General features: G+C 63.9%; 2 protein-coding genes across 7 annotated transcripts in view; one reads left to right on the top strand and one right to left on the bottom strand.

The window, feature by feature from the left end:
• Positions 1 to 500: 500 nt before the first annotated feature.
• GRIN2C (glutamate ionotropic receptor NMDA type subunit 2C) lies at positions 501 to 13,763 on the top strand. Of its 2 annotated transcripts, none has more exons than XM_068654717.1 (13): positions 501 to 641; positions 4,458 to 4,881; positions 5,774 to 6,366; positions 6,590 to 6,704; positions 7,212 to 7,423; positions 8,333 to 8,498; positions 8,598 to 8,751; positions 9,584 to 9,709; positions 9,798 to 10,027; positions 10,257 to 10,417; positions 10,864 to 11,051; positions 11,495 to 11,727; positions 12,038 to 13,763. In XM_068654717.1, the coding sequence occupies exons 2-13, from the start codon at positions 4,474 to 4,476 to the stop codon at positions 13,403 to 13,405; spliced, it is 3,954 nt and encodes a 1,317-aa protein (XP_068510818.1). In that variant the 5' UTR covers positions 501 to 641; positions 4,458 to 4,473; the 3' UTR covers positions 13,406 to 13,763. The 2 variants fall into 2 exon arrangements, with proteins under 2 accessions (XP_068510818.1, XP_068510817.1); XM_068654716.1 differs by having other exon boundaries at positions 8,330 to 8,498.
• A 2,219-nt stretch (positions 13,764 to 15,982) lies between these two features.
• TMEM104 (transmembrane protein 104) overlaps positions 15,983 to 20,487 on the bottom strand; it is a 39,777-nt gene continuing 35,272 nt past the window's right edge. For all 5 annotated transcript variants that reach the window (XM_068654721.1, XM_068654718.1, XM_068654723.1 and 2 more), the window contains one exon: positions 15,983 to 19,520. In XM_068654721.1, the coding sequence (XP_068510822.1) occupies positions 18,760 to 19,520 (761 nt within the window). In that variant the 3' untranslated portion in view covers positions 15,983 to 18,759. The remainder of the gene's footprint in view (positions 19,521 to 20,487) is intronic.

Below are 20,487 nucleotides of genomic sequence, written 5' to 3'. Positions count from 1 at the left end.
CTCTTCCTCCTCCTCCTCCTCCTCCTCCTCCTCCTCCTCCTCCGCCCCCCCCCCCGGCCCCGGCCGTGCGCGCATCCCAGCCTCCGGCCCCCAGCACCGCCGGCTCCCCCCGGCCGTCCCGGGGCATGGCTACGGGGGGGCGGCCGGCATGAAGCCGGGGTGGGGGGGGTGGGGGGGAGCCCGTCCCCTCTGTCCTCCCCCACCCCCCCCAAAAAAAACCCAAAAAACACCTGCTGGCATCGGGCGAGCTCGGGCCCCCCCCTCCCGTGCGCACCCACCCCTCTCCCGCTCCCTCCTTCCTCCGCTCCCATCCCTGCCGCAGCTGCAGAGCTTCCTCCTCCTCCTCCTCCTCCTCCTCTTCCAAGGACGAGTCCGGGACCGACGGGCGGCCGCTGGACCCCCCCCCCCGCCCCCCCTGCCCCCCGGCTCCCCACCCTACATCCCACCCCATCCCTTCCCCTTCCCCTTCCCCCGCGCATCCCGCAGCCGGGCCGGCCCCGCCGGGCGCACCGGGGACCGCTCCTGCCCCCGGGGGCTGCCCCGCGGCGAGGGGGGGGCCCTGGGAGCCGTGCCCCGGCCCCGGGACGTGCAGCCCCCCCGGAGGTGCGGGGCATGTAGGCAGCCGGAGCAGCGCTGGTCCCGTAAGTACTGGGCGGGTTGGGGGCGGCCGAGCCCCCCCGACGGGCTCCGCTGCCACCGGGAGGAACTTTTGGGGGGGAGTCGGGTGGGATTTTATTCGGGGGGGGGGCTGCTTGGGTTGTTTCCTAACCCGTTCCCTCTGCTCCAGCATCCCCACGTCCTGGGGGGAGGATGAAAATTAAGCTCGGGTTGTTTTTAAGGAGGGTGGGAGGGTGGGAGGGAGCCCCCCACCCAAAAAAAAAAATAATAAAGGGCCCCCCCTTGGTGCCCCCAGCCCTGTCCCCCCGGCACCTTGCGTAACGCAGCGGGAGGAGGACGCTGGGGGTTTATTTTGGGTTAATCCAGCTTCGACCTTTCCTAAGCTGCGTTTGGGTGCGTGTGGCTGCGGGGTCCGCTGGGACCCTGCCCGCAACTGGTGCCCGGTGAGGAGGAGGAGGAGGAAGGGGATGAGGAGGAAGGTGAGGAGGAGGAAGGTGATGATGAGGAGGAAGGTGATGCTGGGTGCTGGAGGATGAAGGTTGAAAGGAGACGGCGCTCGCTGCTGGCTGCCGCCGCTTCTCCCCCCCCCACAATCCCCAGGTCCCCAGCCAAGAGTTGGTTTTGGGGAGGTTTTGGGGAGGTTTTGGGGAGGTTTTGCTGCTTTTTCTCTTTCGGGGGGCTCTGTTGGCAGCACCAAGCCCGGTTCCCACCCCCAGCAGTGCCCCGAGCATCCATCCCCACCGGGGTCTGTTTCCTTCTGTCCTTTCCATCCCCTCCCCTGCCCGCTCTGTCCCTTCCCCGTGGTTTTCAGGCTCGGAGGCTTTTTTTGGGATAAGGTTTCTCTTCCTCGGGAGGTGCTTTGCGTTTCGGGGTTTTATTTCTCCCCTCCCTGAGGTCAAAATATCTGCAGGAGCTCTGCCCTGGCTGCGCTGGGGCTCAGAGCAGGGGAGGGAGGGATGGGGGAAGGAGGTTTAAAACCAGGAGCAAACTTTCCCTGTTGCATTAAAATAACATTTCGGGAGGTGGAGGAAGGTGAGGGCTGGAGCAGTGCCTGGAGCAGGTTTCTGCGAGCGCTTGGCTTCTCGGGTGAAGCTGCGCAGAGGAAAGCTGCCAGAAACACTCCAAAAACACCAAAAAGCCACGGAGCGGCCCCGTTGGTGTCCTGTCATCCCCGGGGAGGCTGCAGGGAGGTGGCATTGCTGTGCCCCAGGTGCACGGTGACAGCGGGGTTCAGCAAGTGTCCTGGGGCCCCAAGCAGGACGTGCCAAGTCATCCTCCTCCTCCTCTGCCTCCAGCAGCCTTCCTGTCTTCGCCTTCTCCCCCCAAATCCCATTTTCCCACCCCCCCCAGAAGAAGCAGCAGCTGTGGGGCACTGCGCTGGCTGCGCCCCAGCTCCTCCCCGCGCTTCGCAGCCCAAACCCGGACATTTTGGAGCGGGGCTGGCCCTGACCCGAGCCCCACCAGCTGCCCAAGGGGCTCGGCCGGCCTCGAGCCCCCGCCAGCCTCCTTTGAGGCCACAGCGGGCACGATGCTGCACCCCACTGCTGCTCCGACCCCAGCCCCACAGCCCCAGCCCCTCCACGCTGGCTCCCTGGCAAGGATGGGGATTTATTTCCCCGGTGATCTGAGCGGCGGCTCAACACGGTTCTGCGCCCGTGCCCACCTCCTGTCCCTGCAATCATCACCGTGCTCTGGGAGCGAGGGCCAGGGGCTCGCTTTTGGTCCGTTTTCCCCAAATCCGTCCCCATTCGGAGCCTGGCTGGGAGCAGCTCCTTTGCAGGCAGCACCTGGCTTTGCAGGAGGGTTTTTTTGGAGTCCTTGTGCGGATTACCCAGTGCTGGAGGAGTCCCCCTGAGCCCAGGTGTGAGGAAGAGGAGGAGGATTTGCAGCCCGGCCGTCCCGTGCTGGTTGGGGATGGGAGAAGCGCCAGGGCTGGAGGAAGGAGCCCGATCAGCCACCGCGAGGGCCCGGGGTATATTTAAACGTCCTTGAGGAGGAATCAGCCGGGCAAAGCCGCTGGGAGGGCGGCTCTGTTTGTTTTGGGTGGCGTGCTGCTCCCCTTCCTCCCCGCTCGGGTAGCCGGTGCCGGCTTCCCGATGAATTATTTATCTCGGGACTAAAAATACCCGGGAATGGCGGCGAGGAGCGGGTGGCGGGGGCCAGCCCGGCCGTGCCGTAGCGTGGGACGGTGCCAACATGAGTCACCGGCCGCCCTCCCCGGCCAAGGGGCCGTGGCCATCGCCTTGGCGTCGTGGCTGCCGCGGTGTGGGGTGGCAGGAGGAGGGCCGGGAGGGCAGGGAGCACCCCCCAGTGCCGTGGGGTGGGGTGCCGGGGGTGGCCGTGCCCCTGCTCCCAAGCCGATGCCCACGCTGCGATGCCAGGTGCTGGCATCAGGGCGCACTCCTTGGGGTCGTTTTGTGGGTTTCTGTCCCAAATTCCGGCGGTGTTTTTGGCACCGAGGGAGTTGTGTGCCAAAGGGCTGAGCGTCGGCACGGTGCGGAGGGGTCCCCAGGGCAGCCTGCACCCCGAATCCAGCCCCAACCTCGGGCTGTGCCGAGGGCTCGTTAAGCGGCAGTGGCTTTTAATTGCCAGTGACGATTCCGAGCGCCAGCTGGCAGCTGGCACCTCGCTGCACGCAGTGACACCGGGCCATGGCCAGCGCCACCGTGGCTGGTGGTGGCCCTGGGGCAACAGGGCTTGGGGAGGGAGGGGAATCAGCGTTCCCTGCAGCTTTTAATTGTAGGGTGAGCTCCGGCACAGGGGAGCAGCGCCGTGCACAGCCCCGGGGGGATGTCACCCCCTGGCACAGGCTGGCGTGTAGGATGCGCTGGGGTGGCCGGCGCTGCAGAGCCCCGAGGCAGGGCTCCGTGCGGCTGAATCCTCCCACAAGGGCACCTTTCAGGTGACTCCCAGCTCCCCTGGCTGCTCGGCCACCTCGCACAGCCCCGGGGCCGGGGGGAGAGAAGGGCACCTGCGGGGCACGTATGGTGCAGGGGGGCTCCTGCCCCAGTGAAGCAGCTGTGGCTGGTGGGAAGGGGTCACTACCAGCCCTGGAGAGCCAAAAATCAGATATTGCATTGCTGGCGGGCAGCTAAAGGTGATTTATTTTTTTTTTCTCCCCTCTATAAGCGCTGCTCTCACCCTGCGTGCTCAACCTGGGTGCCAGCACGGCCAAAGCTGGCAGAGGAGGCGCTGATGGGGGAATTTGGTGCCTGCAGGCACCAGGCAGGCAGGCAGCCTCCCCGGCAGCAGCATGGAGCTGGTGGGGGCTCGGGGCAGGAGCCAAGGGGCTCTTTCTGCCCGTCCCCAGCCCCGCTGCACCCCAAACCCCTTTGGCTGGCCGGGGAGCTGCTCTGTGCTGCAGAGGAGGGTGCAGAGGGGGACGCCAGCTTTCAGCCCTTAAATATTTCAGGTGCCTGTCAGCTGCGGAGGGAGGCGTGAAGGAGCATCCAGCTCCTCCTGCCACCTCTAGCTCCTGCCACCTCTTGCCAAGGGGGCAAGAAAAAGCATCCCGACAGTGGGGGCCTGCAGGGGAAGGAGGGCAGTGGGGCTGGAAGGGGCTGGAGGTGGTGGGGTGGGGATGTTAGGGGGTGGGAAGCAGGGACCAGATGGGAAGGATTTGTGGGGATGTGGCACTGGGCACCAGCACCCCAAAAGGGGCTGAGCTGGGGGGGGGCAGCCCTGTGCTCCCCCCTGCACTGCATCCAGCCTCTGAAGGATGAGGGTCCCCTCATTTATAGGGGTCACCCACCCTGGGGTGGCGCACAGAGGGGGGGGGTCTGGGCGAGCGGGGGCCCTGGCGGAGGGCTGGATGCGAGGGGCTGTGTCCGTCCCCGCAGGGACGCGGCGGTGGACATGGGCAGAGCGCCGGCACCCGCTCTGCTTCTGTCGCTGGTGCTGGGCTGCTCGGCTGCCTTCAGCGACGTCCTGCTGCCCGGCCCCGAGGAGCCGGTGGTCAACGTGGCCGTGGTGTTCGGGGGCACGTCCTACCCGCTGCACATCCGCTCCCGCCTGAGCCCCCAGAGCTTCCTGGACATGCCCCTGGAGATCCACCCCATCACCGTCATCGTCAACGACACCAACCCCAGCAGCCTCCTCACCCACATCTGCAGCGTCCTGGCCAGCCACAAGATCCACGGCATCGTCTTCGAGGACAACGTCGGCACCGAGGCGGTGGCGCAGATCCTTGACTTCGTCTCCTCCCAGACCCAGGTCCCCGTCATCAGCATCAGCGGGGGGTCTGCGGTGGTCCTCACCCCGAAGGTGAGGCTTTCACCGGGGTTGTTCCCTGGGGGGTGACTCCCTGGCTTTCCAGGCAGGATTTGGCTCATCCCCCCTCTCATCCCCTCCCTGGGTGCTTGTCCTGTACCCGGCACCTGGGGAGGGTCCTGGTGCTGGTTCCACCTGATGGCATCAGCTGCTCGGAGGGATCCCAGCTGTGCTCTTCAGGGCAGGGGCAAACATCTGGCCACCCCCCCAAGCTGTTTAGGGGTTGCTTTCGTGCTCTGGGGTCTAAAGCCCCTGGGTGTCCCCTCTGCACCTCTGCCTGCACCAGGCTCCCCGGGTAGGTGGCAGTGGGTGAGGTGGCCGTGGCTGGATCCACCCCGTTGCTGTAGGCTGGTGTCCTGCAGCTACCCTTGAGGGGGTTTAGGGGGTGGTGCCCCCACTCCCTGGCCCCCTCTGGGCACATCTGTGGCTTCAAAGGAAAAAAAAAATCTGGAGGTGGAGGCGGTGTGCGTGGCGAAATGCTGCTGCCTGCTCGTGACCTTCTGCAAATGCCATTCGCTGCATCATTTAAGACAGAATCAGCTCAATTAAGATTTGCTAATGAGAGGCCAGATGGCCGCGGAGGTGGGGCGGGCGATGGGAGGTGACTGCAGGTAGCGGGGCGGGAGCTGCTCCCCGGCACGATGCGGGAAGCGCCCGGCCTCTGCTGGACACCCCTGGACGGGTTTTGGCCAACACCCCGGGACCACTTGGCCCTGAGCAGTGGGGTGGTGGTCACGGCTCAGCAGATCCCATGGGGATGAACTGGTCCCATTTTGGGTGTCCCCACCCCACGGACCCCACTGTCCCATAGCTCCTCCATCTCTCCACGGGGGTCCACAAGGGTGCCGCGGTGCCAAGCACCCCCTGACCCCTCCTCGTCCCGCAGGAGCCCGGCTCGGCTTTCCTGCAGCTGGGCGTCTCCATCGAGCAGCAGATCCAGGTGATCTTCAAGGTGCTGGAGGAATACGACTGGGGCTCCTTCGCCGTCATCACCAGCCTCTACCCGGGCTACAACATCTTCCTGGACGTCATCCGCGCCTTCACGGACGCCAGCTACTTCGGCTGGGAGCTGCAGGAGGTGCTCACCTTCGAGATGAGCCAGGAGCGCAGCGGCTCCAGGACGCAGCGGCTCCTGCGGCAGCTGGACGCCCAGGTGCTCATCGCCTACTGCTCGCGGGACGAGGCCGAGTTCCTCTTCTCCATGGCCGAGCAAGCCGGCCTCGTGGGGCCGGGCTACGTCTGGATCGTGCCCAGCCTGACGGTGGGCAACATGGAGCTGCCGCCCGCCTCCTTCCCCGTCGGCCTCATCAGCGTGGTGACGGAGAGCTGGAAGCTCAGCCTGCGGCAGAAGGTGCGGGACGGGGTGGCCATCATCGCCATGGGGGCAGCCGGCTTCTTCCGAGCCCACGGCTTCCTCCCGGACGTGGGGAGGGATTGCCGGGCGCCCGCCGGCGCCGTGGCCAACAGCAGCTTCTACCGGTGAGGTCCCGGGGGGCTCCGTGTTGCGGGGGGGATTTGGGGAGATGGAGGAGGGGAGGGGAAGGGGAAGGGAGGGCGATGGAGCTGGTGAAGCGGGGCTCCTCTCCCGGCCCCACATGTCCTCCTGGTGTTTTTGGGATCCAGGAGCCCGGCTGGAGGCAGGGGGAGCCGGGGCCGTGTGGGCTGCGGGTTTCAGGCTCACCGTGCGCCGTGTCCCCACCAGGCACCTCCTCAACGTGACGTGGGAGCACCGCGACTTCTCCTTCAACGAGGGCGGCTACCTGGTGCGGCCCACCATGGTGGTCATCTCGCTCAACCAGCACCGGCTCTGGGAGATGGTAGGAGCCCGGGGGCCGGACACGGGCCGGGACCCCCCCAAAACACACACCGGGTTGAACCATGCAAGCCCCACGGCTGTCACCAGGGCTCTTTTGGTGTTGTCCCTGCCAAATGGGGGCCCTGCAGATCCCCCAGCCCCGGCGTGTGCCCCGGGCTTTGTCCCCATGGTATTTTCCCCCTGCAGATGAATTTTCTCCTCCCCATGAGCCTCCCCGTGCAGCACCGTGTGCCCCGAGGTGCTTTCTACGGGTGTTTTTTTTTTTCCAGTTTAAAACAATTTTGGGTGAAATTTGGCCACTTTTGCGCTCTGGTGCGGCCGTAACCCCAAGAAAAAAACCCTCAGCCTGTGGACACTGGTGTAAAGAACCAGAGCAGGGGGGAGCTGGGCTCGGGCTCACCGTGGCTGAGCCCCAACCTAACGATGCTCTGGGGTGGGGGACGAGCCCCGAGGGCATGGGGACCCCCCCATGTCCCCCCTGGTGATGATGTCCTCTCGCCCGGGGCAGGTGGGGAAATGGGAGCACGGCATCATCCACATGAAGTACCCGGTGTGGCCCCGCTACGGCGCCTTCCTGCAGCCCGTGGTGGACAACCGGCACCTGACGGTGGCCACGCTGGAGGAGCGACCCTTTGTCATCGTGGAGAACACCGACCCCAGCACCGGCGTCTGCGTGCGCAACACCGTGCCCTGCCGCAAGCAGACCAACGCCTCCGCCAGGTGAGCGGGGCTGCTGGCCCCGTCCCCACCACCCCCCGGGACACGGGCAGGGGCTGGGAAGGTGCTGGTTTCAGCTGGGACAGGGCTGGAGGCAGGGCAGGAGGGGGCCCCGCTGCCTGCCTGGCTGTGGGGGTGCTGGGAAAGGCTCCGTGCTTACCCACTGGGGGCTGGGGGACACCAGCGGTGTCCCCTCCTTCTCCTTCTCCTTCTCCTTCTCCTTCTCCTTCTCCTTCTCCTTCTCCTTCTCCTTCTCCTTCTCCTTCTCCTTCTCCTTCTCCTTCTCCTTCTCCTTCTCCTTCTCCTTCTCCTTCTCCTTCTCCTTCTCCTTCTCCTTCTCCTTCTCCTTCTCCTTCTCCTTCTCCTTCTCCTTCTCCTTCTCCTTCTCCTTCTCCTTCTCCTTCTCCTTCTCCTTCTCCTTCTCCTTCTCCTTCTCCTTCTCCTTCTCCTTCTCCTTCTCCTTCTCCTTCCCCTTCCCCTTCCCCTTCCCCTTCCCCTTCCCCTTCCCCTTCCCCTTCCCCACTTGCTCCTGCTCCTCCTCTTCCCTGTTCCCCTTTCCCTTTCCCTTTCCCTTTCCCTTTCCCTTTCCCTTTCCCTTTCCCTTTCCCTTTCCCTTTCCCTTTCCCTTTCCCTTTCCCTTTCCCTTTCCCTTTCCCTCCTTCCCCCTTCCTCTCCCTTCTTCCCTTTTCTCCCTTCCCCATACCCCTTTCCTATTCCCTTTCCCCTTTATCCCTTTTCTCTTTCTTCTCTCCCCTTTCTTTCTCTTCCCAATTCTTCTTTTTTCCCTTTCCACTTTCTCCCCTCCCCTTTGTTCTCCTTTCATCTTTTCCCCCTTTTGCTGCTTTCCCCTTATTCCCCTTTCCTCTTTCCATGGGGACCCGGACCCACATTTTCTCATTGCGCTTTCAGCAGCGATGGCCTGGCGGACCCCTACACCAAGCTGTGCTGCAAGGGCTTCTGCATCGACATCCTGAAGAAGCTGGCCAAGGCGGTCAAGTTCTCCTACGACCTCTACCTGGTGACCAACGGCAAGCACGGCAAGATCGTCCGCGGGGTGTGGAATGGCATGATCGGGGAGGTAGGGGGGCGCCGGGCATCTCCTCCTCCTCCTCCTCCTCCTCCTCCTCCTCCTCCTCCTCCTCCTCCTCCTGCCCTGAGCTCTCCCTGCCCTCCCCAGGTGTATTACCGGCGTGCTGACATGGCCATCGGCTCCCTCACCATCAACGAGGAGCGCTCCGAGATCGTCGACTTCTCCGTGCCCTTCGTGGAGACCGGCATCAGCGTGATGGTGGCCAGGAGCAACGGCACCGTCTCGCCCTCCGCCTTCCTCGGTGAGGGCAGGCGGGCTGACCCCGGTCCTCCCGCAGGGGCGGGTGGGAAATGTTGCTGGGTTTTAATCATTTTGGGAAAAAAAAATCCTGTTTGCGAGCCACAGGGGAAGGCTGTGGGGCTGCCGTCGGGGATTTCTCCTCCTCTTGACCAAGTAATCCCGTTAGTATGGAGATTGGGGCAGGGAGTGGGTTTTCCTCGTAGTTATTCACACGGCAGAGGCAGGATGAAGGTTTGGGGTCAGAGGAGCCGGGGGGTTGCTGGCAGAGCCCTGCTTGGGGACCTGAGCCCCCAGCTGCCCTTGCCAGAGCCACCCTAAACTGGGAAATCCCAGCCGCTGGTGCTAAAACTTCCCACGAGCTTTAAACGAGCAGAACTGCAGCCTAGGGAGGAGAGGAGAGCGGCCAAAGTCAGCACAAAATTCAGGCTGGAAACCCGGGGGGGGTCCTTGAGGCTTTCCATGGGGGCACAGAGAGAGCCCAGCCTGGCCGGAGCGGGGCCGGGACACGGCGGAGGACAGGGGTGGCCCTGAGCACGCGTCCCCCACATCCCCTGTGGAGCCTGGGGGCAGTGCAGGGGGTAGGTAACCTCTGATCCCATGGGAAACCCCCACGGATGGCCCCAGAGGTGAGCAGCATCCCCCGAGCACCTCCCTGCCGATGGTATTCCAGCACGTCCCCCTCGCAGCATCCCCCGTCCCCCTCGGCTCACCGAGGATCTGCCCGGTGATATTCGGGTCATCGAGCCCAGGCTTTTGGGGAGGGCTCCAGGGTGTCCCTAGGGGGATATGGGGACAGGTCCCGGGACCCATGGGGACCCCCCTGCCCTTTGCAGAGCCCTACAGCCCGGCCGTGTGGGTGATGATGTTCGTCATGTGCCTCACCGTGGTGGCCGTCACCGTCTTCGTGTTCGAGTACTTCAGCCCCGTGGGCTACAACCAGAACCTCACCAGTGGCAAACGTGAGAGTTGGGGAGGCGGCTGTGGGGTGGGGGGGACGCGTCCCCGGCCGTGCTGACACCTGTCCCCTCTGTCCCCCATCCCCACCAGGGCCGGGCGGTCCCTCCTTCACCATCGGCAAGTCGGTGTGGCTGCTGTGGGCCCTGGTCTTCAACAACTCCGTGCCCATCGAGAACCCCAAGGGCACCACCAGCAAGATCATGGTGCTGGTCTGGGCCTTCTTCGCCGTCATCTTCCTCGCCAGCTACACGGCCAACCTGGCCGCCTTCATGATCCAGGAGCAGTACATCGACACCGTGTCGGGGCTGAGCGACAGGAAGGTGGGGGTGCACGCTTCTCCCCCGGGTCCTCCCCAAAAAATTAAGGTTATCTGGGTTGGGGACACCTTCCCCCGGGGAGGTGGGGGCGCATCTTTGCGCCAGCCTGGTTGTGCGTGGGTGGGAGGAGGGGTGGGTGGCTTTGGGGACCTGGTGGGGCCATGGGGGGACTTGGGGGGGCTTGGGGGGACACGGCCCCCGTGTGACGGAGCTGCTGGGCTCCGCGCTGCAGTTCCAGAAGCCGCAGGAGCAGTACCCCCCCTTCCGCTTCGGCACCGTCCCCAACGGCAGCACGGAGAGGAACATCCGCAGCAACTACCCCGACATGCACACCCACATGGTGAAGTACAACCAGCGCTCCGTGGAGGATGCCCTCACCAGCCTCAAGATGGGGTACGGCCCCCCCTGGGCTGGGGTGGGGGTCCCCCGGGTGAAGCACAGCTCCGTATGGCTCCCCGTGGCACGGGGCGATCCTCCCGGGGGGGGCATGGCCTCTGAAATGGGGTCGGCCCCTCCAAGTGAGCTCTCCAAGATGGGGTATGGCTCCATAAAGCTTGCCCAAATGGGATATAACCCCCCAAAAAAGTGTACAACCCCATGCAGAGGGCATAGAGCTCCCTACAGCCCCCCCCAAATAGGATGTGTCCACCCCAGGTTGGGCTCCTCACCCCCAGATGGGTTTTTGGCTCCCCAAGCTGGGATTAAGACCCCCCCCCAAAAAAGTGCCCCATCCACTCCCGCTGGGTCACAGCCACCCGAAAGAGGCACAGCTCCCCAAAAACGGGTCTGCACCCCCAATATGAGACCCCCCCTCACCCGTCCCTCCCGGCGGCGGGCAGGAAGCTGGACGCCTTCATCTACGACGCGGCGGTGCTCAACTACATGGCGGGCAAGGACGAGGGCTGCAAGCTGGTGACCATCGGCTCGGGGAAGGTGTTCGCCACCACCGGCTACGGCATCGCCCTGCAGAAGGACTCGCGCTGGAAGCGGGCCATCGACCTGGCCCTGCTGCAGTTCCTGGGAGATGGTGGGGTGCCCGGGGCAGCTTCTCGGGGGTCCCGTGCTCTGTGGGTCATTGGAGGGTGGTCCCGAGGGGTTGGGGGGAGGTGGGTTGCACCTTGGAGGTGGCTTCAAACCAGGCTGTGGTTCTGCAGTTGGGTGGGTGGGGGTTATCCCCTCGGGGGGTCTCCTTTCTTCTCGAAGGCTGGAAAATTCCAAATGGCCATATCCCAATCCCAAATCCAAATCCCAAATCGGAGGGGCTGGGATGTGGGGAGGGGACAGGGCACGGCTGGCACAAGGGACAAATGGGACAGCAGAAATCCTGGAGGATCCAGGGGATGCTCAGGCTGAGGGCTGAGCCGAGAGCATCTCCAGTGGGTTGGGGGGGATTTTATCCTCTGGGGGCTGTGCTGGGTACCCGTGGTGGGTTTTCACCCCCCCCCCCCCCGTGGCTCTGCCTGGCTCTAGGGGAGACCCAGAAGCTGGAGACGGTGTGGCTGTCAGGGATCTGCCAGAACGAGAAGAACGAGGTGATGAGCAGCAAGCTGGACATCGACAACATGGCCGGGGTCTTCTACATGCTGCTGGTGGCCATGGGGCTCAGCCTGCTGGTCTTCGCCTGGGAGCACCTCGTCTACTGGAAGCTGCGGCACAACGTCCCCAAATCCCACAAGCTCGACTTCCTCCTGGCCATCAGCAGGGTGCGTGCCCCCTGCCCCGGTGGTGCTGGGGACGTTGGGGAGGGGATACCAGGGAGGGGACATCGCGTCGGGGCTTTGGTCTCTGCTGGCTTTTCGGTGCCTGGGGTGGTGCTGGGTGAGTGGTGGGGGACAGGAGCCACCCCGAGGTGGGGCAGGGGGCTCACATGGAGATTTTGGCTTTGCCTTCACCCAATCGACCCATCTCAGGCCAGCTCCTGGTTCTTCCCATCCCACCCAAACGACTTCTCGTGCCCTTGCGTGGCTTGGAGGGCGCATGGCTGACAGTGCGCGGTCGCTGCTCTCCCCGCAGGGCATTTACAGCTGCTTCAGCGGGGTGCAGACCCTGCCCAGCCCCGGGCGGGCGCCCACGCCCGACGTGACGGCGAGCTCGGCCCAAGCCAACGTGCTGAAGATGCTGCAGGCCGCCAAGGACATGGTGTCGACGGCCAGCGTGGGCGGCTCGCTGGAGCACGCCACGCGCACCATCGAGGACTGGAGCAGCCGCAGCGAGCACCTGCAGACCACCTTCTCGCTCAGGACACCCCAGCTTGTGGTGCAGAACAGCACCGGCACCCACCGGGGCCTCTCCTCCGGCCCGGCCCCCGCCGAGAGGCTGGGCAGAGCCCCCGCTGCCAAGGGGGCCCCCCCAGGGCTCCCCCTGCCCATCCCCGTGGACTCGCGGCTGCCCGGGGAGGAGAAGCGGAGGGCAGCGAGCGAGCGCGTCCCCCGTGTCCTTCACCCCCTGAAGTTTCGGGGGGGCTGTGCCGGGGACAAAGCCCCCCGGGGCTGCGTGGTGGGCAGCGTGCCTCATCTCCTAGCGAAGACGGTGCCGGAGGAGGATTTTGGGGAGCACACGGTGATGGGGAACCACATCGGTGCCCCCATCGGCACCCCAACACCGCCCAGGGAGCTCCCGCTGCCGGACATCTACAGGGAGCACAAGCGGGGGGACCGGCTGCCCAACACCCCCCTGCTCTACGCGGATGGGGGACACCAGGGCTCGGGGACAGTGCCCCGGCTGCTCCCCACCTTGGAGACGAGGAGGGAGGTGGGAAACCCTTCCCTGCCCCCCGCCTGTGCCCGCAGCTCCTTCCCCAAAGCCACCAGGACTTGCAGAGCGGAGCGGGAGCATCCGAGCCACCGGGCGAGCACGGCCAGGGCGTCCTGGGAGCGGGGCGAGAAGCACCGAGCCACGGCGCTGCGACGCTGCGGCACCCACCAACCCACCACCCGCACCGACATCCCTGACCTCTTCCCCGAAGCCGAGGCCGCCCACAGCTGCGGCCCCCACTGCCCCGAGGCCGCCGGGCGGCTGGTGGGGTTGGGCAGGGCACTGAGCTCGCCCATGGCACGGCTGCCGTCGTACCGGGAAGCGTGCCGGCAAAAGCCCCGCGGCACCGCGTGCGCACCCTACGCCTACGTGGACTCGTGCGCTCACCTGCCCCTCTATTTAGGGCACCTCTCCCGTGGGTCCCCGCCACCCCGCGAGCACCTTGGGGTGCTGGGGGGCGGCCGGGGCTCGGGGCGCTGGGACGGAGCCTGCAGAGGCTGGGGGAGGCGCGGGGAGCCGGGCTTTCTGCGGGCGGTGGGGCCGGAGAGGCTGGCGGCTCGCGGGGTGATGAGCCCCTGCGCCGGCGGGTCCTGGCGGAGGGTCTCCAGCCTGGAGTCAGAGGTGTGAGGGGGGACACGGGGGCCATGCTTGCTCCCCTCCTCTCCAGGGGGAGGAAAGCAAAGTGCCCTTTGCTCGGCTTCCCCGCGGGCGAGCTGGTGGCTCCTGGCTGGGCTGTGGCACGGTGCTCCTCCCGGGGATGTGCTCGAGCACCCCGGGGTCCTCCACTGCTGGCAGCGGGATGCTCCAAGCCGGGTCCGTGCCCTCTGGGGGGCTGGGGGAGCCTCCTCGGGGCCGGACTGGGTTGGCCCCGCAGGCAGGGCTGGCCGGGGACGCCGAACTCATCGCTGCCGCGTTTCCGTCATGTTTTGGCTCATTCAAGGGACTCAAAGCTCCACGTCTAGGTCATTAAAGAGACATTTTAAACCGGCTGGGGACCCTTCTTCCATCTCTGGCCGTGAGCCCCGTGCTGCCCTTGGCTTTGTCCCCCCAGCCACAGCAATGCCCGAGCTCCTGAGCCCCAGCCCCGCTTGCGTCCCCGTGCCCGGCTGGCACCACTGCCCCCGGGCGCAGGCTGGGAGAGCACCCACAGAGCAAGATCTGGGGGAAATGTCCTTAATCCCGTTCCAACCTGCTGGTTTCAGCCCTCATTACCAGCACAGCGGGTCCAAGGTGTCCCACAGGGCCACCACCCCAGGCTCGCTCCTCCTTCCCTTGCCCCATCCCAAAGCACCCGGTCAGGTGGCTGCTGGGCAAGGGCACCAAAGGGGTGGCTGCCAAGCCCCACAGAGGTCAGGAGAGGCCTGGACGCTCCTTGCCCGGGGACAGAAGCATTGGCAAGGCCTGTCCGTCCATCTGTCCGTCCATCCATCCGTCCATCTGGCTGGGGCGAAACCCAGGCAGTGTCCCACCTCCCTCCCCCCCCCCTCCCCGCAGCCTGGCTGCCATCGCGCGCCGGCGCTGACACTTTAATTCCCGTTACTTATTTATCACTGCAATTGTCTCTTAATTGCTTTGGCAGCCCCTCCGAAGGCCGCTCGGGGAGGGAGGAAGGTGGCGATGGAAAACTAAAGGTGGTAAATGGATGAAGCTGGTGGGGGGGAGCCTTCCCGTGCCACCCCTGCCCACGGCACCACTTTGCATGGGGCAGCTCCGGCCAGGCTGCTCCCCTCCACGTGCCCTGGGGAGTTTTCCCCCAAATTGTGGCTTTCTGGCCCAAAAATCCAGCACAGAGCATGGCAACTTCAGCTGGGCTGAGCGGGCTCCGAGGCCGAGCCTGAGCAGGGTTTGGGGGCTGTAGGAGAAAAACAGAGCGGAAAAGGGGCTGGAAAAAAAAAATCCCCAAGCCACGTTTTATATTAATTAGTTATATCCCCGGTGACTCAGCAGAAGCCAAATGGATTCGCCTCATGTTTTATTGAAGGGTTTTGCTGCGGGAGGCGGAGGGCAGCGAGGGATGGGGCACCCCGGGGTGCTGCCAGGGGAGGTGGCCCAGGGGTGGGTGCCCACAGGGCTCACGGCTGGACCCGGGGTCGGGCAGCCAGGGCCAGGGGCTCCCCAATGTGCCCCCAGCACCCAGGTCCCCCCCCCATGGTGGAGGTATTTGCATATCTAATTTAGATGCTAATTGGGATGGGAAAAGCTGCTTTTCTGGGGGCAACTCGGGGTGCTGATGGCAGAGGAGCAGCCCAGAGGTCGGTCGGTGGCGGCTCCGGGCTGTCCAAAGCAGAAGTTGGGTATTTAATGCTTAGCAGCCTCGGAGCCGTGCTATTTCTTCCCGGCGAGATGGGCTAATCAATCACTTTTTAATTTGGCCGCCTCTGGCACCCGCACTGCCCTGGGCTGCCGGCCGTGTGCGCCCTTGGCGAGGAAACCGCTGCCGGCACCGCGCCCCCCGGCACCCACCCTGCTCAGCCCCTGCCTCTGCCAGCCCCGGCATCACTGCATCCATGGGAGCTGCCCCAAGGCGCCCACCCCCAGTTATCCCATTAGGAATGGTTTTCCCTAAAATCGGGAATCTGCAACCAGAAAAAGAGAAGGGGCTGGGAAGGTGTCGGTCCCACACGGGGACGGTGCAGCCACCCCGAGGCGAGGTGTGGTGAGGTCGAAGCCCTGCCCCAGCCCCTTCTCAGCCTCCAGGTTTTTATTTCCCCGTCCGTGGCCGTCGCTCCCTGAAGTGCCACAAAAACCCGACTCCATCCCCGCCGCCACTTTGGCTCCAGATTTACAGCCCGAGCCCCAAAATCCTCCGCTGCTTGTGAGGTCCTCGGAGAGAACCACGGCAGAAAGCGTTTATTTCCATCATAAAGCTGCGTTTTAATATTTTAACATAAATCAAGCCGCGCTTTATGGCCATAATAAATTTGTTGGCAGAAACTTGCCTTCGCCGCCCGAGGCAGCCGAGCGATTCAATTTGTTTGGTTTTAAGTGTACGGAGATGTAATTGAGAAGGGGAAAGTGCAGATGTTTTAATTGAGTTTGCAGCCACCAGCCCGAGCGGCGGGAGGCTAATGGGGAAGCAGAGGTGAGGTCTCTATTAGCCTCTCCGCTTGCCATTTCTCCTTGGCTCGTGGCCCCATCCGTCACAGGAGCCCCCCCGGGAGCCGCTGCCCGGCGAGGAGGGGAAGGAAAGAGGCGAGGCAGAGCCGTAGCGTGTGCGTTTTATTGGGTTTAATCCCTTTTTTTTTTCTGAAAACCGATTACAGTCGGGACGAGCACGGCGTGAGAACCTGTAAGGATGAATCGGTGGTGTCAGGACCAGGCAAATCAAACCAGGTTTGGTGCTGCTCGGTGAGAGGAGGGAGCTCGCGCCCGGCCCCCAGCCCCTCCTCTGCTGAGCCGCCCCCTGCCCGCTTCCCCCCCGTCGTTTTTAAGGCATTGCTGTCACATTTGGGGTGAAAAATTGAGTTTCTCTCCCTTCATCACCCAATATTTTGGGTTATTGATCCAGGAACCTCTCGTGCTCCTCAGAGCTCTTCCAGGCAAGGTGCCACGGCACAGCAGAGCTGCTCACCTAGGCCAGGGCAGAGAAGGCACATCTGGGCACGTGAGCCCATGAGATGGGATGAGCAGCTCCTGGGAGGAGGCTAGGAGAGGGTGTGCGGGGCCGGGAGGTCTCAGCCCAGCCCCTGCTGCCTCCTGCAGCACGTGGAGGGGGCTGCAAAAAGGGGCAGGAGGGAAGGGGAGGCTGCGGGCAGCCCTGAGCGGGGACAGGAGGATGAGTGGAGGTGCAGTAACAGCAGTGACGGATGCGCCCCTGCTCTGGCTGGCACTGAAATGGGGCAGCAAGGACATGAAACCAGCACTCGGAGGGCTGGGGCTGAGCTGAATGAAAGGACAGGAGGCTGAGGGGGGATAGGAAAAGCCTCGGCCCCCTGCATCAACCCACACCTGGTCCCCTTGGCATCGCATCCCTCCCGCTGGCTGCACCCACTGCAGCTGCACCAGGAGGACTGGGGGGGCTCAGCTCAGCGTGCCCCAGCCTTCGGGGTGCCTGTGATGGGCTCAGATCCAGCAGCCGAGGCTCTGCAAGAGCTGGGGAGCGAGCAGGGGAAGGGGGCAGTGGCAGACGCCTGCCCCACACCCCGCAGGGTGCCTCCAGCCCAGCTGCCCCCTGGTTTTGCTCTCCAAACACCCCAGCCGAGGCAGCAGCCACCTGTGAAGCTACGTGTCGTGGAGCTACGCGTTCATCTGGCACCGAGGATGCCCCATCAGCCTCCCCGCAGCATCTGGGGATGTTTAAATTCGCCAGCAAGGGCTGCCAAGGGCTGTTTTGGATGGAGCTGGAGCAGAGAGAGGCAGGCCCCCTGCATCCTCTCCAAGCAGCTTGGCAAGGACACAGGCGCAGCGCTGGGGCTCGAGAGGTGGAGGGCTCTGCTGTAAAAAAACCATCGAGTGTTTTTGTACAGCTCCAGGTACTTGCACAGTCCCCCGGGAGGAGCACTTCAGGTCATATGGAAAGGAGAAAGTCCTACTTGAAAACGGAGCTTGATTAAAAAGAGCTGCAGTTCAAAGCTTGCTCCTAGCTCGCGGTGACACTTAATGCTGCAGCAAGTGCAGAGGGCAGGAGGAGAGGATGTAAGGGACATGCACCTGGCTTTGAACCTGCTTTAAGAAGGGCAGAGGAGAAAAAAGGATTTAAAATATTCCAGGTGAAAACTTCTTAAGTTCTTCCTTTTGTTACAAAAACCCCTCGGATCTTTGCCTGAGAGCCTCCCACCCCGAATAGGTGCTGGCTGTGGCCGCGTGGTGCTGCAGTGACCGACAGAAGCCTCAGAAGTGCTTGGAAAGCAGCACTGAACACCTCCAGCACTGCCTGGATAAGGAAAGGGGCAGCCCAACGCACACACAGAGGCACCTGGGGGCTCAGCAAACCCAGCTGAGCTGAGCAGGACCAGCCAAAACCCACCCCAACCCTGTGCAGAAGAGAGATGGGATTTGGGACCGATTTAGGACCAGTTCATTTGCCCTCCCCTGTAAGGCCTGGGAGCTCAGCTCCCGCAGGGAGGAGGCAGAGCTGAGCCACGGCACTGCCCTCCCCTGCTGGCACCCGCCTGCTCCCTTGAGTTAATAACACCCACCTCGTTTCAAGGCTAATTACCCAGCACAGGAGGCTGGGGATGCAGCCGTGCGCACAGCCGGAGCTCTCGCAGGTAACGCTTGGCAGCACTGGGTAATTAGCACCTTCCCAGCCCACACAAACCCTAACCACTGCCATCGGGGTCTGGCCTCTTGCACCAGCCTGGTATGAAATGGGAAAAGGTTTTGCCAGCTGAAGTCAGCGGGCAGCAAGGCTGCGAAGCTGCAGCCCTGCGGGCACGCCACAGCAAAGAGCAGGGTGAGAAATGTGAGAGTAAATTCCCAGCCTGGAAAAATCCAGCTCTGAGAGATCCCAGATCCTGGGCAACTCGTGGTGTTCCTTCCCCAGAGCACAACCAGGTTAATGCCTCCGGAAAAAGAAAGCGTAACAGAGCACAGGGTCCTTCGCTTCGAGCTAGGGCTGTGCCCACCCTGATTTCCTTCCCCTCCCCTCAGCTCCCCGGGTTTTGGGGGCTCCTCTTCCCCCACCCTCCCGCTGGTTCTGTGCGCAGCGGGTCCGTGCCTTTGGGAGCAAGGAGCAGAGCTGATGGCTGCAGCGAGCAGCCCCGGCTGCCTCTCCCCCTGTGCCGAAACCCGCGGCACCAGGGGAGCGCCCCCGGCGATGCTCAAACGGAGCCGAAGGCGGCGGCGATGGGCTGAGAACCAGGGGGACGAGGCTGAGCCCTCTCCACCCACACGGGGGGAGGAAAAGGCCGTGTCCAGGCGGGACCCCCACCGCCACGCCACCAGCCTGGAGGAAAAGTTTCCCTCCACGCCACCTCTTCCCCTCCAGTCCCAGCGGGGTCGCGGTCTCTGGAACCCGAGAGGGAGAGCGCTGACCCCCGTCAGAGCTTGGCCTCGCTCAGCACGATGTTGGCAGTCACAAAGACGAAGCAAGAGAAGCCCCAGACGAGCACGAAGACGATCCAGAAGGTGTGGCGGAAGGGGGAGAGGTGCTTGTTCACCGTCCCGCTGCCGAAAACCAGCTGCGTGTCCTTGCGGCTGCAGTAGGCGAGGCAGGCGGGGATGAGGTACTGGATCCCGTTCCCGGCGTAGGCGCCCGTGATCCCCACCAGGGACTCCAGGTCGTGGGTGCAGAAAGCCACCAGCACCGGGGGGACGAGCGTGATGGCCGGGAAGACGATCCTGTCCACCACCCAGGGGTAGGTGCCCCCTTCCCGGTGGAAAAGGGTCTTCCAGTTGTTGCGCAGGGTGACGGCGATGATGGGGAAGTTGGTGCTGATGGTGAAGACGGGGAAGAGGCCCAGGAAGTAGCGGATGAAGGCGACGCCGACGATGTCGCAGTCGGTGAAGTTGAGGGTGTACATGTCCATCAGGGTGTCGTTGCGGAAGCAGTAAATGGCGGTGAAGGACAGGAGGCTGTAGAAAGCCAGGATCAGGACGTAGTCGAGCAGCACCAGCTTGGTGACGTGCCTCTTCTTGGAGATGGGCGTGATGAGGGAGGGCAGCGAGTGCTGGCACATGAAGGAGTAGACGCACACCCCGAAGAGGTTGCGGATGCCCGACAGCTGGGCCATGGAGGGGTGGCCTTCAGCCTGGCCTCTGCTGATGCGGATGAGGGCCAGGATGATCATGAGGATGAAGGCTGGAGAGACAGAGAGAAGGTTTGGGGTCAAGCCCAGCCCCAAGCTGCCCCCAGCCCTCCTCCCGGCAGCATCTTGGCCTTGGCCCCAGCTCTCGCTGGGGCCACTGCCCTGTTGCTCCACGCCCCCAGGGGTGCTTTGCTCTGCACCTTGGCTAAATATCCCCATTTAGAAGCACCTGAGATGTCTGAGCTTCGACCTCTAAAGGCAGAGAAGGCTAAGCCTGGCTGCAGAGCCGAGCCCAGCAACATTTCCACATGCTTACAACCAGACCAACACCTCCAAGCCCTCCCCTACGAGCGCAGGCAGGTGCAGGGGAGCAGCAGCCACGCAGAGCTGTCCTGTCCCTGCGATCTGTCAGGCACGACAGCGCCAGAAGCAGGCAGGCATCGGGCAGGCAGGAGGAACAGGCAGGAGGAACAGGCAGGAGGAACAGGCAGGAGGAACAGGCTGGCTGCAGCTAATCCCAGGGTGGCACAGCCCGTCTGGAAGGGACTGAAACAGCACCGAAAGGCTGCTATTAAAATTCATCGCTTCTCGGCACGACGTCTGCTCGTCTACCCTTCACTCGTGTCAGGGAAGAGCCAAACAGCATTTCGCAGAGCTTCTCACAAAAAGCTCCGTGCCACGGGCACAAGGAGTGGAGGTGTTTGGGCTGATCCCCTCATTTGCTCTGCTGCTGGGAACGCCAGCCAGCAGCAGTTATCGCTGGACCATTATCCCTACCATGGCACATAAAACCCGCAGAAAGCCAATCCTGGCATCGGAGAAATCACATCCACCTGGGAAGGACGATCACGGGCTGGAGTTAAAAAGGAGCCGGGCAGCAAGCTGCCTGGCAGGGCACAAGCAGGCAGATTTACAGCCCGACGCCGGCGCTGGATGGGCCAGGGTGGCTCGCGCAGAGCCGCCTCCTGCGCTGGGGAAAGGCCTCGGAGCCCGGCCATGAATTATCAGGTAATGAGAGAA

Source organism: Anas acuta, chromosome 18 (genome assembly GCF_963932015.1).
Source record: "Anas acuta chromosome 18, bAnaAcu1.1, whole genome shotgun sequence".
Classification (NCBI taxonomy): domain Eukaryota; kingdom Metazoa; phylum Chordata; class Aves; order Anseriformes; family Anatidae; genus Anas; species Anas acuta.
The sequence above is the reverse complement of the archived record's forward strand: the minus strand, read 5'-3'. Positions and strand labels throughout refer to the sequence as shown.

Coding starts and splice junctions, on each gene's coding strand:
- GRIN2C (XM_068654716.1), top strand. CDS start 4,474: ATGGGCAGAGCGCCGGCACCCGCTCTGCTTCTGTCGCTGGTGCTGGGC. Junction 7,424..8,329: donor CAGACCAACGCCTCCGCCAG/GTGAGCGGGGCT, acceptor TTGCGCTTTCAG/CAGCGATGGCCTGGCGGACC. Junction 10,418..10,863: donor CTCACCAGCCTCAAGATGGG/GTACGGCCCCCC, acceptor GGCGGCGGGCAG/GAAGCTGGACGCCTTCATCT.